Genomic DNA, 14,631 nt, shown 5'->3' with positions numbered 1-14,631 from the left:
TATTAGAGTGGCACACTGAGCTCACTAAACTCGTCACTTGAGGACAGTGGGAGTTTTATCGGGTAAAGGCTTCCTGCTTTGACTCATTCAGTGCATCACTTCACCAGATTTGAAACAATAGGTCATTGCAACAAGTAGGAGTTTAATGAGCGATCATAGCCTGTATTTGAGAGTACCACAAGGCTCAAAAGGAGGTGGTCGTGTCTAGATCCAAAGTTCAAATTGGAACATAAACATAATTAAATTTGACAGTTGTAACGGAGCCAGAGAACATTCTTGTTCCATTCTGTGCCTTCCCAACAATTTTTTTATGTCCCGTGAAGCTTTTGTCCCCCGTCCGCTGGAAGAGGCATAGTGAGGTCAGCAAGGAAAAAGGGAAAGAATGGTTGCAGGGGGGAACAAGCAAAAACAAAACCATTTTTCATTGTTGAAAACGTTTCAGTTTTTCATCAGAAAACCAATATCAAAATGAAAATTTGTATTTTGGTTGAAAAGCTTTTTTTTTTTTTTGGTTACCAAAATATTTTTTCAATAAAAATTTTTTCAACCAGCTCTACCTGATCTTTTTGTAAGGACCTATGTGAATTTGTGACAAAGATATAACAGGACAAATCTTGAAGTCCCTGCGATTTTTTATCCACTCCTCACACAGTTATGGGAAGGGAGACTTTTATAAAAGTCCAATATGGGATTTTAGCCACATGAATCCCATTAAAGTAAACTGTTAGCCAAGTGTGCTTGGATTGGATTTTCACAGTCATCTCCTCACCTCTCAGGGATATAAATGTTCTTCTCTTAAAGAGCATGTTTTGCAAAAATACTACTGAGCTTTGGCATTATTGTCCTGTAGTAGTGGTTGCATATATATTTCTCTTTAGCAAGTCACAGGCAGCTTCAAGTCGGTGTTCATGAGGTCTTTGGGAAAGGGCTAATTTCTAAAATGATAAAGGAAAAATTTGGCCAGTGGTTCACATGTATTCATTTAACTGGCTGGGGTTAGCTTGTATAAGGCTAGTAAATGCCAATCAATTCTAATTCTATGATTTTTCTGACAAGAACTTCAGTAACTTTTATGTTCTAATAAGCGATTTATATGAGAGAATTGTAACTTAATCATTTGTTCTGCAATAGTTTTACACTGCTGGCAGAGAGCCTATTTCAAGTAAGAAGGCAACTGGAAAAATTGGATGAGCTGTTGACTAAACTGACTTATGACGGAGATCCTATTCTACTGCAAAGGCCTCACCTGTTGGAAAGAGTCAACTTCTTGCTCTACCATCTTTTCCGAAGGTACGTGAGCTGTTATACGTTTGTGTGTCATTTAAGATGCAGGAATCTAAACCAAACACAATTTATCATCGAAAAAAAACAAACCTGAACACGTCTTGGTATTTAAGAGAGTATTTAACAGAGCTTGGTATTTAAAGGTGATGAGCCCCTATAACACTAACAGATGTTGGTAGGAACCTGGGGATAGGAGCTTCACAAATCAGGCCCTTAAAGTTTTGTGGTCAAGTTCTGCCTTTGGATAGACATGCATAACTCCCATTGATTTCAACAGGAATCATCCATGTGCCTCTGAACAATGCCTTGGGATGCCAATTTCTTCCATGCCTCTCATTCCCCACCATGAGTGCCACACTCACGCATCCCTTTTAGTTTCTTCCTTTTAAGTAAACCATATGTTGTTACTGTTCCATCCCTGGTGTTCTGCCTTTGCTGTGGATGTACCACGCGACTGCACTGCTAGTACATACGTAGGACTGGCTCTGTTGGAGAGCAAAATTTGGCCATTTGTCTTCAAAATATGACGGAAATGTGAAATGATTGTTGTATTTCATGTTTTAGACATTTTATTGGAATCAGTTTTGTAGCATGTTTTCCTTCCTCATTTGTGGTGTATCTTTCCTGTATCTTTTAGTGGAATAGGATACCTGTGTGCTATGTTGTGTTCTTCTATTATATTCACCTCGGCTATTTTTTAATGGGAATAACTTGCAAGAAATCTCTAGAAAGTGAGGTGTTGGACTGGGATGTACACCTGCCACTCCAATATGCATAGAAAAGTCACCCTCCATGATGTGAAAGCCTTTTGACTAGTTCTGTACATTTATGCGTGCTTTTAATCAAGCTGTTTCTTTTCCAACTAGTTCATTTGTGATTGAAAGGCAGCCCTGCATGCCCACCCATCCCCAGAGGCCAATGGTACTTAAAACCTTAATACAGTTCACTGTTAAACTAAGGTAAGTAAAGGAAAACTAGTGTTAATTCCTTTATTTCCATATTACATTATATCCTGGGAGAGCCAACATTTAACTCATTGGGCCAAATTCTGCTGACTATACTCAAGCAGAGATCCTATTGCCTTCAATGAGAATTTTCTTGAGTAAGGACATACATACACTGGTCCGAATTCTGCCACCTACAACTATACATGGAGTAAGATAGTGCTGCACGTGAGTGAAGGTGCCAGCTTCTCACTGTGAGTAAAGACCTCAGATGTTTTCCTGGTCACATTTTTAAAAAAATCCTGTATTGGATTCTTGCTTTAATGACATTACAGACAAAATAAGGCACAAAAATGAAGTGAATAATAATAACATATCACATCACACAAGCCAGCTCTGCAGTAGTTTCAAGGCTACTCTTGCACATAAGCAAGGCAAATTACTGCATTTTTGGAGGCTTGAGTCTTCAACAACTCAGAGCCTGAATTTGCTCCCCACTGGTTCCTTGCCTTCTCTGAAAATAGGACTGGATGGTGGAACTCGCAGCTGAATCCCATCCACCCGCAGTAAGAATAGAGGGAACAGGAGCATTCTTGTGGGGGGACAAGGGTATAGGAACCCCCATACTTACTATCCTCTTGATGTCTCTCAAAACAGCTGCAGGTCTTATGCATTCACATTTTATCTGTGCCATCCTAACTTTTGTCACATGCCAGCACTTATGATGAGGGAATGAGGGAGATAAGGTGGCAAGTCCCTCCCTCTTCAGCTTAAGCTTGGGACCCTGTAAATCATGATGCAGCTCTGGATACTTGGTCTGGTTTTCTTTAAAATGGGATTTTAGAGACCTTTGACTAGGGAACTACCGGCCTTTATTCTATAGTGACAAATAGCTTTACTATATAAAAGGGACAAGTCCTAGTTCTGATTATTCAGTTTTACACTTTTTATTTCCCAGGCTGCTAATTAAATTGCCAGAGCTGAACTACCAGATCAGAGTGAAAGCAACTATTGACAAGTAAGTGACTACATTATACCCCTAGGGCTCAAAGTCTGTGTTGCTGCTTTATGTGGTTTGAAAGTTGTTGTGTTTTTAAAATACAAGACCTATTCGAATATTAAGGAGGTTTATTATAGTCAATAACTGGTGAAAGATTTTATTTTATATTTAAAAAAAATCTTTTATATCGGATATTTTAAAATTCGAGTCAGCAGTTCCAATGAAGATTTGTAACAGGAGCTGTGTGAAACACAGTGGTTTTGGCTGGCAGCAGCAGCATATTCATTCAAACCATTTTTCAGCTTTGAGTCCTGTGGGATTGTGCCCCTTGAGTTCTGCATTTACACAGATCAAAAAAGTTAAAGGGAATGCCAACCAGTTTTGCTGAGTTTTGGGTGGAAAGCATATGTTAGCCCAAGTTCACTAAAAGGTTGTCATACCCAAGTGAACCTGGGTCGAGCTTTGGCTTTCATAACACATCTGTCTTTGCAATGCCCCTATGCTTTTGACGAAATCAGGCTGCATTAATTTGTAATCACAAAACAAATAACTGCTAAGATCCGGATCCTCGAAGAGAATGGGAGTTTCAGGTTTCTCACTGGCTGTTCTCAGCAGAACCTTAGGCGCTAGCCACATTTCAACTTCTGATTGAATGATTCTAACTTGTAACTAGTTAATAGCATAGCTAGCTCTAAAAGCTAATTTATGTCAGAACACCACACAGGCCCAGATCCTGCTAACATTTACATACCTGCTTAACTTCATTTCTGTGAATAGTTCCATTGATTTCAGTTGGACTACTCAGGGTAGTAAAGTTAAGCATGTTCTTGGAGGACTGGTGCTATAGTTAATAACTATGGAAGCTTAGAATGTTCCACCCCTGCCAGAGACTGAGCGTGGCACATGGCTGTCTTCCTGTAAGTGGTTCCTCTGAGGCCCCCCCCCCTTTTCTTTTTACAGTGTGATTTGGTTAGTCCTCCTTCTTCCCAGGTGTCTGGGCAGGAGGACATCTCAGAGTGCACTGCCCTACATATTGATGCTTTGTGCACGTCCTCCAGTCATTCTGTGCCCTGCTGTACAGATGCCTCTATTTTCCCAGAATGCATTGATGCAAACATAGTTAGGCAGAGTGGTAGCTTTGGATATGCACATATAGCTCTGATGGCTGAAAAAAGGCTGTGGAGGCACAAAGTGAATCATATTACCTTTTGCGAATACAGACTAACCCGGCTGTTACTCTGAAACCTGTCATATTACTTATAACTAGCTATGTGCCTGCCTGATTACAGAGCAAAAGTCACAGCTGCATTGATAATATGAATGGACCTTTAGAGGCCAAGGCATAATTTAATCTGCTCTTTTTTAAAAAGGCGCTATTTAGTTTGAGTGCATACTATATATATATATATACACACACACACACTGGGTTACAGGATATATTTTCTCTTTCTTTTTTTTAAGGAATGTGTCAACTGTAAGGTAAGGCTATAAAAGTTTGAGACTTCTTAACTTATCCCACATTATTTTATCTGCCATTGTGTACATTGTTGTAATGTGTTTTCTAGTAATCGCAGATTTGTTCTATGTGGCACTCATGTCAAAGCTATGAATATGGATGAATCTGCAAATGGAAGTCTGTCTGTAGAATTTAGACATTTGGTAAGTTTGCAAGGTACTGTTCTTGTCATGTGACATTGGTAGAGCAATCACAGAATTTTTTTTTTAACCTGAACAAGGAAAACTATATCATTCTTACAGCTGTCTTTCTTTCTCTCTGCTTCACTATAGAGCTTCTACCTAGAACCTTTCACAGCCCCATCATGCCCTGCTTTTTGCTGGAGTTTTAAAGAAACAGCACACATAGCCTCATAGTACTTGCTTTTACTCTCTTTATCAAATATATGCCATACAATGTTCACTGTTAATACTCCACACAAGATTAGGTACCATGTACTTTCTGCTCTACAAACCAATCTCCTTCCCATTCCCTCTGTGTCCAGTGGCTCTAGATTTTTAATCTGACTTCATATGATTTGTAGCGTTTGAGTTTCCATATTTGCTACTGATAATTATTTTGGATATTTTCTTGAATGAACAAATGAACTGACCAAGTAGATGAAAATTAAATAAAGGAAAAGGGGTGTTTGAAATACTTGGAATGAAAAATTTTCCTATCAAAAATGGAGTTTTGTCAAAATCAACATTAATGCTGGGTCTTTCATGTCCCCATTCTCCTGATTGGTCCTGCTGCCTGACGGGACTACATCTCCAGTGATGTGCTGTGGTCTCTTTCTGTGGCTTAACCACTGTGGGGTATCATAGAAGTCCTGCAGGAATGGAGTCTGCAATTAGAATGCAAGTCTTCACTTTTTGCATTCTTGTTTAGTTATTTTATTATGAACTTAGCTTTATTGAAATATTCTGAGTTAATTGTGTATTTAAAAAACTTTTCTTTAAAATAATCACTGAATAGATTTATGAAGAAACACAATCAGAGCCTGAACTATAGGTGTTGAATGTAAATCGTGTACTTATCACAGGATTATCTAGTGCCATTAGTTTATGTAAAGACAAATTTTGATTCCACCGGCCATTTAGTGTCATGGAACAATTACTTATGATTTCTTCAGGGATCTCAAAATAGTATGTTAGTTTCTGAAGGATGCACAGCACAAATAGACCATCACTATACAACCATAGTAGTAGAACCACTGTAGCGAATACGGCTGCTAAATATTTCTGTCTATAAACTTCCTGAATATAAATCTTAATTTCCATTTTACAGCAACCCAAAGAAATGAAATCAAGTGCTGGAAGCAAAGGAAATGAGGTATAAAGTTTTTTAGTTTTGTAATGTGTTTTTTTGATGACTTTCAAATAAAAAGTATTTTAGAATGGATTTCCGCGAATCTCATTTGTAGGCATGTTAGCTTTTGAAATAAACACAGTCATGATAAACTGAACAGTAGACAGTCGTAATATATTAAAAAATACATGAGAACTTTTCAGAAATAAATTTCTTAGAAGTTTGAATGAAAAAGCCTCAATTTTATACAACAAAAACGGTTGTGTTAGACAGCAGGATATATGTATCCAAATGCATGTGTTTCTTCTTAAGGAGTATTCTTTTAAATTGGGCCCAACATTTATATTTTGTAAAAACAAAGTTTTATGAAACCCAGAACAAGAGAACTGTTTCCACAAACTTTTTTTTTTTAATCCAGTAAGAACAGTTCATTAAACAAGTAAACTGAGGGCCAAATTCACAAGTGGAATAAGAGTGTAATTGTATTGAAGTCAATGGGGTTGTGCCTTCTTCAGGCAGCATTGAATTTGGTCCTACTTTGGTAATATTTATCAGTAGCTGGTCTTAGTGTGCCCCCTTGTGGTTAGATTATAATATAAAACTTCAGATTTACAGAATAACTAACACATACTGGACTATCCATGCCCTCTGACGGTTGGGAGACTTATGTACACTTTTGCTTTGTAAAGTAAACAGATGTTGTGAGTGACTGCATCCTAGAAGGGTCTAAAAGTATGCTTCTCCCATATACCCCAAAGAAAAATTTACATAACCTCAAAATAGGCATTTTCTTGCTCTCTAAAAAACAGACCTTTAAACAAATACCATTAATATCGGTATAGGGACATCAGTATGAATTAGTATTTCGGGTAAGTTTGCTATTTTTCCCTCTGCTTTTTGTTTAATATAAGATTGAAACAAAAATTAGAATTCTACACATGAATGTTCGTACAGCTTTAAGTGTACCAGTATAGTTAAAGTGGTACAACCCTCTAGTGTGGATGCAGCTATTCCAGTATAAACATAGTATGGAGTATTCCTGTCCAGGAAGAGGAAAAGCTGTACTGGTCTACAGTACCCTTCTACCAGTTTAACTGCATCCGCATTAGGGGTTATACTAATATATCTTTAAAAAACCCCACATTCCTAAAAGACACAATTATAAGAGTACAAAAACTGCGTATAGACCAGGCCTTAGTCATAGAGTTTATGTGCAAAATAAGAAAAAGATCAGCATGGATGGTTTAAACAAAAATGAAAAACCCATCACAACCTAAAACCAAGCAGGACACATTTTTGCACACACATCTGTATTCTTGACTGGAACAATTCACCAGTTGATTAGTAAAACTGAAACTCAGGGTCCGATTCTCTGGTGCTCCGTGCCTTGTGAAGTGAATTTGCACTAGGGTAAATGAGTGCAAAGTGGGTGTAAAATGCTACTGCCCTGCCCTTAGTTTGTGCACCTCCTATTAAGTTTGGATTTAGTAACAGATGCTGTGGTCTTATCCAAGGGTTTGGCTACACTTACATTTTATAGCGCTCTAACTTGCTGGCTCGGGGGTGTGAAAAAGCAGAAGGTTTGAGCGCTTTAAAGAGCTTGTGTGGACAGGCTCCAAGCGCAGGGAGCCACTCTCCCAGCGCTCAGAGCTAATCCCCTCGTGGAGGTGGATTACCAGGAGCCCTGGGAGAGCTCTCTCCCAGCACCGGCACTTGACCACACTCACGCTCCCGCAGCAGCGCTTTGAACTTTCTAGTGTAGACATAGTGTAAATGCTCCCCTCCCTTTATGCAACCCCGTGGGAAGCAAAAGAGCACGGATGGCATGAAGAAAAGTTGAGGCCTATGCAGATGGGACAGGTAGTGAGAGAATATATTCCTCCAACAGATCACATCCTCCCCCTGAGAATTCTTGGTGCCAAGTGTCCACTCAAAACTACTATCAGGACTCCCAAGTGTTCAAAATATATGCATCAGGCCCCCAAAGGATGCTATGAGATCTTTTAAAGTCTCCTGATTTTTAAATAATTAGCGTTTGGGGTTTTTTATTTGCCTTCTAGTTTGTTAGCCTTTTCGATTTACGTTTTCAAAATTCTCTCTATACCCAGGAAGGTTAGCAACATTCATTTAAAGAAAACCCACAAAAAGTAAGGGGAGATTCTCACATAACCACAGGTCTCCAGGAATTGGGACTTGACATTAAAAAAAAAAAAAGACAAGATTCACAATAAAATTATAAGTGTTGGCACCAGGGTGAGGGAGATGGGCTGGATGGAAGAGCGGGGCCGGGAAAAGGCTGTACTTTGTGTACCATTCTGTTTGGTAAATGATATAATATCCCGAATGCAGTTACAGCAGCTCTCAGCAGCTACAGATCCTCTGATCATCCTCCACCATCAGAGGGAGTCACAGCCATGCTGCCAGCCTGTGGGGAACCTAGTGGCAGCAAGACAGCTAGTGCCTATTGTGCTGGGGGAGGACAGGAAACAGCACAGAGACAGAGTGATTCCATGTGAAGATCCTTGTGATTTGGCCAGTCTGTTACTTTTGTTCTCCTGTGTGTGGCTCATCTGGCCATGCCACAGATTTGCCAGCTTTCTCAGTATTGCTGCCGGCCCCCACTTTCTGAGGTGATAGTGCAAACATATGGGTGGCTACTTCTTGTCCTCAAATCTTTTCTGCTGGCTACTTCCATCTGCTGCAGGCAAGAGGAGACTATGACTTTCAGTAGGATTATTGGAGCTATATAGCTAGTTTGGAGTGTTTAAGTAAAACTGCTGGTGGATCGCTGCATGCGGTGACAGATGCCAAACTTCTACCAGCTTCTGCCTTTTTATAAGCACAGACTTGCTCTCCAAGTATTTCTGTGGTTACGGTTTGCAGATGTGCTCTTCAAAACACATACGGTCAGTGTTCTAGTCCTGGACGGGGAAGTTGAGTTAATCATTTTTAGTTAACAGATGGAGACAATTGTCAGTGTTCCATGCTGCAACTGCAATTGGGAAAAAATATACTGAGGCTCTAGAAACGGATTCATAAATGAGATAGCACAAGTATCCTGCTTGGTTATTATAGCTGTGTTATTTGTGCCACACTGCTGCTGGTCCCAGGTTCTGAAAAAAGGAGAAGGCAAAGGAGTGTAGTAGCTAGAATAGGCAAATGAAATCTCTCCTGAGAGAGGTCAGGTACTTTTGAAAATCCCACTGGGCAGCCATCTGCATCTTTAGGTGCCTAAATACCTTAAAAATCTGGCCCAGACAGTTTTTAATTCTTTGATTGGTTAGTTCTTTCATTCCAGGTAAGTGTCCGTGAAAGCCTATTGATCAGAAGGTTCTGCAGCTGTGGTTTGTGCCACATTTTGGGGGGGGGACGGGGGGGGACGACATGACTTTTTATTCAAAGCTTACCTTAAAAGGTGAACTGCAAAGCCAGTGAAACTGTGCCTTCCATGGCTTTGGATGATGCATAAAGTTGACATCATACATTTGGGTTTGTGTCTCACTTTTGGTTGTAAAAAACTGGCTTTTCCCCATTGAACATTATACTAGGAATGGCAGGATTGGGTAGTTTCAGGAGGGGAACTTTGACCTGATAGGAGGTGGAAACCTGATATACAGCTCCCGGCTGTTATTTGCCCTTGCAGGCATGCGCAAGGGGAAGGGGAGTCATGGAAGGAGACCTTCCTCCTGCGGCCTATGCAAAGACAGAGAATTATAAATACTCTCTGTAAGCAGGGATTTGACTTAACCCCGCCACGGAGCAAATCAGCTGGAAAGGGTTGAAAAGGAAGTGGAGCTCTAGCACACTCGAGAGCAAGATACACCACCCCTTTGGATGGTACAGAGCAGGGCATGCACCCCCACCCCCCTGAGCTCTGAGCAGCCCTGGGAGAGTTTGTGCCTGAGGCCCAGTCTCTCCCTGTGCTGCAACTGGTGCAGGAGGGCCTCCATGCAGCTCTTTGTGCAAGTTGCACAATCTAGCCCAATGTATGGAGGAGCTGTCGGGCAGCAGGAAAGCTAAGTGAGCGGCTGCTCAAGTTTATCCCTTCTGGGATGTTGCATTCCCAGTCCTCCAAAGATAGACAGAGTCCGCTGGGAAATCGGAATCTGTTTTACATTGAAATTGTCAATCACCAAAGAAGCTTTTTAAAAAGAAAAAACAACATTTGAGGCCATCTCTATAACTTGCAAAAAGCATAGTTCCTTTTGTTCATTTTTCACTTCAATCCTTAAAAGCGCAACAATCCCTTTAACAATGTTTTCTTAGCTTCTTCAGAAAACAGCAGAAGTTTTAGGCAGAGTTTAAGGTCGGGGCACTGCTTTTTTTTTTTTAATAAAATACCCACGATTTTCCACTGGCTCTGCTTATACAGTATATTCAACTGACATATTTTCTTTCAGTGTTGTGTTCTCTGTACAGTTTGGTTGTAGTCAGGCTCCCAAAACCAGTTTTAAGTGCCAGCTTTGTTCACAGTTTTATAATGTGTTTACTTCCTCAGGGCCCTCAGATGGTAACTGAAGAGCTGCACTCCATCAGCTTTGAAACACAGGTCTCCCTGTATGGTCTGACTATGGATTTGGAGGTGAATGTTTTCACTGTTTTTGTGTGGGGAAGAATAAGCAATTATTTGTCCTCAAGCCAAATCAATACCTGTTACTTACAAGAGTTTGAGAATTCTTGGATAAAGATGCACAGTACATAGATTTACAGCAACTTTTGAGCTAACTCTAATTGGCCATGCGTGCTTCACTTTGATACAGTATAAATATGATGTTCTGCAGAGCATTTCGTGCACAGTCCTGCCCCCAGTGAAGTCAGTGGCAAAATTCCCATTGAGTTCAATAAAAGCAGGATTGGGATGCCGCGTGGAGCAGCACGGCATGCTGCTTTGAGAATGATATGATATGGCAAGAGAAAGTTTTAGGGGCCCATGATACACATGACTGCAGGTCTTCCTGGTTCACCACTTGTGCGCATCATAGTGTGGCTGACATGAGCCCTCCAACAGTGCAGGGGATACCATAGATCCCCTCCCTGCCAGACAGATGACTGGCTGTTGGCAGCTATACTTCATGCAGCCCTTTCATACAGCTGGTAAGGCAGGCCCTAGACACAGCTACAGCCGGCCATCTGGGTCTCTGTGGAGTCCAGCACATATAGCTGAGCTCTGAGACTAACATTCACTGAACATTTGGGGGCCCATCCCCAGACCAACAGTTAGCCAGCAACAGCACCCCAGGAGATCTCTGCCCCAAGGAATATGCCCAAAGACAAAGAGGCGATATTGAGACTATTGCAGTTTCCAGTACTACAAAACTATTATGCTAATTTAAAAAACAACAACATGCTGGTAGACTAATACATTCCCCAATGAATGCCTTGTATGCAACACTCTGTAACATTCACATACTCTGTCTTCTTCACCAGACAAGCTCTTTGCCTGTAGTGATGATTTCCAATGTCAGTCAGCTACCTAATGCTTGGGCTTCTATTATTTGGTACAACTTGTTGTCAAAGGATTCTCAGGTAGGTCTTCAAATCCCAAATATTAATTTTCTGTATATTTCAGGTTTCTAGTTATCCACTTGTCAAGCAGAAAAAGATTTTTTCCCAGATCTGATACTTCTAGGAAATCTGGCCTTTTTTCCTGTACATACACTCTATACTACAAATTAGCTGTAATCACATTTATAATAATATGATTAACATTATGTAGAGGATTGAATGGGCCTTTGGATCCAGACATGGTGCCTTTTTTACCTCCAGATTGACAGTTCAAATGTAAGATAGGTCAGTATTGACTGAAAACTGTTACTATTTGACTCCTGGTTTTTGGTCTGTGTGAAATGACTTATTGGAAGTTTCCAGTCTATTTATTATTGATTTGTATTATCATAGTACCTAGGAGCTCCTGGTGTGGACCCGGACCCCACTCTGCTAGGCACCATACACAGTTCTTATTGGACAAATCTCAATATCACAGAGCAAACATTCTCAAATGACATGTTAGTAGTCCTGGTAAAAAGACCAATGATAGAATGGGCTTGTAGATTTAATTACCCTTTCACTCTCTTGATGTGGTTTCTCTGCAACAGGACTGGGGAAAATTGAAGGGGTGTACTTAGAAGTCTTGTACTCCTGCTTCTTGCACTGTTCCTAATTTGTGAGTATATGGAACACCTTAGAAGATTGCCTTGTACTAAATGCTGTAAACCTATATCATTCACAAACACTAACTTCACTGAAAAAAATGATCCATGCCTGTGATTAATACATACTTACATGTTATACGTAAAAGAGCTTTCATTATTCAGATTAATTCTTTGCAATATGTAACTCATAGCTTGAGCATCAGTCTGTCAAATTGGATACATAAGAGTTTCTGTACTGTATTAAATACAGTTTTCCTCACTTATTTCACAGGGGTTAGTGCTTTTATTAAATTAGAGCATAAGTAAGTGGACTGACACCACCTGCTAGTAGCTCCAACTTCAGGGGAAAGATTGTTGCTTCCCAGTCTGCGGTAGGTTCAGAACAGACTGCTGAGTTACTCACATCAATTACCTTTACCAGCATGACTGCTGCCGTATCGTGGAATAGCTGTAATAGTAGCTCTAAATGAGAAGCTCCTCTAGTTTTTCAGTCAGGGATTGGTGGTTGCCTGTAGATGTTGCGAGGACAGAGAATGCAGGAAAGGGTGTGTCAGAATGCCACCAAGAATTGGCAGACCAAATGACAATCCATCTCGATATCAATTTTAACCCAAACAAAACTCTTAACCTAAGTCTTTGGAGCACAGTCATTAGTCTGTTCTAGATTAAAGGATTCAAATAGAAAAAAAAAAAATCCATCAGCCAGGCCATAAAAAGAATTTAACAACATATTTCCATACAGGGTGTCTTAAAGGATTAGTTAATAGACTTGGCACACTGAAGTTGTGTTTGCTCCAGATGGAAATTGTCTTCTGAGAACACCTGCTCTTATCGGGCAGCTTTTGTTTGTTAGCATTGTTAGCAGCACTTCCTTCTGGGACTATCAAAACTAAGGTGCACCTGACTTCCTCTTTGCAGTTTGAAATGTCTAATGTTTTTCAGAGTGGCTACCAATGTATAAACAAAGCATGAATTCTATTGCAGAACCTGGCTTTCTTTAACAATCCCCCCACTGCCACTCTGAGTCAACTCTTAGAAGTACTGAGCTGGCAGTTTTCATCTTATGTTGGTCGTGGACTCAATTCTGAGCAGCTCAATATGCTGGCAGAGAAACTTATGGGTAAGAACCATAAAACTACGATAGCTGTTCAATTTCTATTTACTTCTAAATATTACACATGACAAGCCACACTCTGCCCACTTGCAGGTTAGAAGTCAAAATTTATGCCCAAAATCCCCTCCTCCACCCCCCCCCCTTCTTCCCCCACATTGTTCACTAGTTCTCAACCAATTTGTAAATACAGTTTGCCTTCTTCCCCTTTGTGCTCTCATGTGCTATTGCTACGGGTGACATCACTTTTCAGTAACACCAACTACCTCCACCACTCCGCTCAGCGTTGCCAATTGTTCGTTAATACTTTTAAAGTAAAAAAGGTACGTTTCACCTTATTGGCAAAAAGTGCCTTAGCTTGTGAACTTCCAGACAGTTAGGCTAAGCAAAAGGGTGTCATAGTTGCAACAAACTATGGTAAGCGTTGTTAAAGAACTGTGAACCTATTATGAAGTGAAAGGGCAGTCTTGGTCTGTTAAAATAAACACTCACACACACACCCTACCTTTTATCTTCTGGGTCACTTGTCTCCTGAAAGCAAAGAGGGATCACTCCTGCTCTGCTGATGAAGGAGAAGGGAGCTCCTCTATGGGCAGGAAGTGTAATAGTTAAGTCATAGTAAGCTTTCTAGTAGCAGGATGGACACTTGAAGGTTTCAGCTACCTGTCCTCCAGAAGGGGGATTCAAGCTTTGGAGGAGGCTGGTAGATTTATCTGTGGTTAAAAGGTGGAGAGGCTGTTCCTTCTAATGTCAGTCAGGTGGATATTGATTGGACTGATTGCCCTTTTTGATGGAGGGAGGGAAGAAAAGATGTTGACAGACCACAGGGGGCTCCTTAGCTAGATTTTAGTTTTGGTGGAGACTGAGGTGGGGAGGATACTTCTGAGCTGCAGCAAAAGGGGATTAAGGCATCTGCTGTTGGTTTGGGGAAGGCTGCTGCAGGAGGATTGGGAGGGGAAGGCAATTTGCCTAGAGGAATGAAACCACTTTTTTTAGTGGCTTGTTGTACAGGAGGAGGGAACATCCAGATTAGAGCCACTTCCTGCGGTGAAGTGATGGTGGTGCAGGTTGAAGAGAGGTGCAGTTGCGCATGTCCAGTGTGCTCATGGTCAACCTCTTCTGGGGCTGGGATCCAGAGCTGCAACCACATTAATAAAATTTGAGGGACGAGACCAGGAGTGAGAATGCAAAAGACCTGCAGCCACAACAAGGGGAATCCTAAGTACAATAGAAAAAAAAACTGAGGGAAGGACATGTTTGCATTCTCCCAGGCATTGTGCCTGTATCTCAATCCTCCTGCAAGATGGTCAGGCTGAAGGATCTCCCCTCCCAGC

At 40.8% G+C, this 14,631-nt stretch overlaps 1 protein-coding gene across 3 annotated transcripts in view; it reads left to right on the top strand.

Annotated features, from left to right (window-relative positions):
• STAT4 (signal transducer and activator of transcription 4) overlaps positions 1–14,631 on the top strand; it is a 62,765-nt gene that overhangs the window by 38,666 nt on the left and 9,468 nt on the right. For 2 of the 3 annotated variants that reach the window (XM_075118028.1, XM_048869910.2), the window contains exons 9-17: positions 1,132–1,290; positions 2,151–2,243; positions 3,187–3,246; positions 4,690–4,707; positions 4,794–4,887; positions 6,014–6,058; positions 10,533–10,616; positions 11,462–11,560; positions 13,171–13,306. In XM_075118028.1, coding sequence (XP_074974129.1) covers positions 1,132–1,290; positions 2,151–2,243; positions 3,187–3,246; positions 4,690–4,707; positions 4,794–4,887; positions 6,014–6,058; positions 10,533–10,616; positions 11,462–11,560; positions 13,171–13,306 — 788 coding nt within the window. The remainder of the gene's footprint in view (positions 1–1,131; positions 1,291–2,150; positions 2,244–3,186; positions 3,247–4,689; positions 4,708–4,793; positions 4,888–6,013; positions 6,059–10,532; positions 10,617–11,461; positions 11,561–13,170; positions 13,307–14,631) is intronic. The other variant, XM_075118027.1, reaches the window with a different exon arrangement.

This window comes from Caretta caretta, chromosome 11 (genome assembly GCF_965140235.1).
Source record: "Caretta caretta isolate rCarCar2 chromosome 11, rCarCar1.hap1, whole genome shotgun sequence".
NCBI classification, from domain to species: Eukaryota; Metazoa; Chordata; order Testudines; family Cheloniidae; genus Caretta; species Caretta caretta.
The sequence above is the reverse complement of the archived record's forward strand: the minus strand, read 5'-3'. Positions and strand labels throughout refer to the sequence as shown.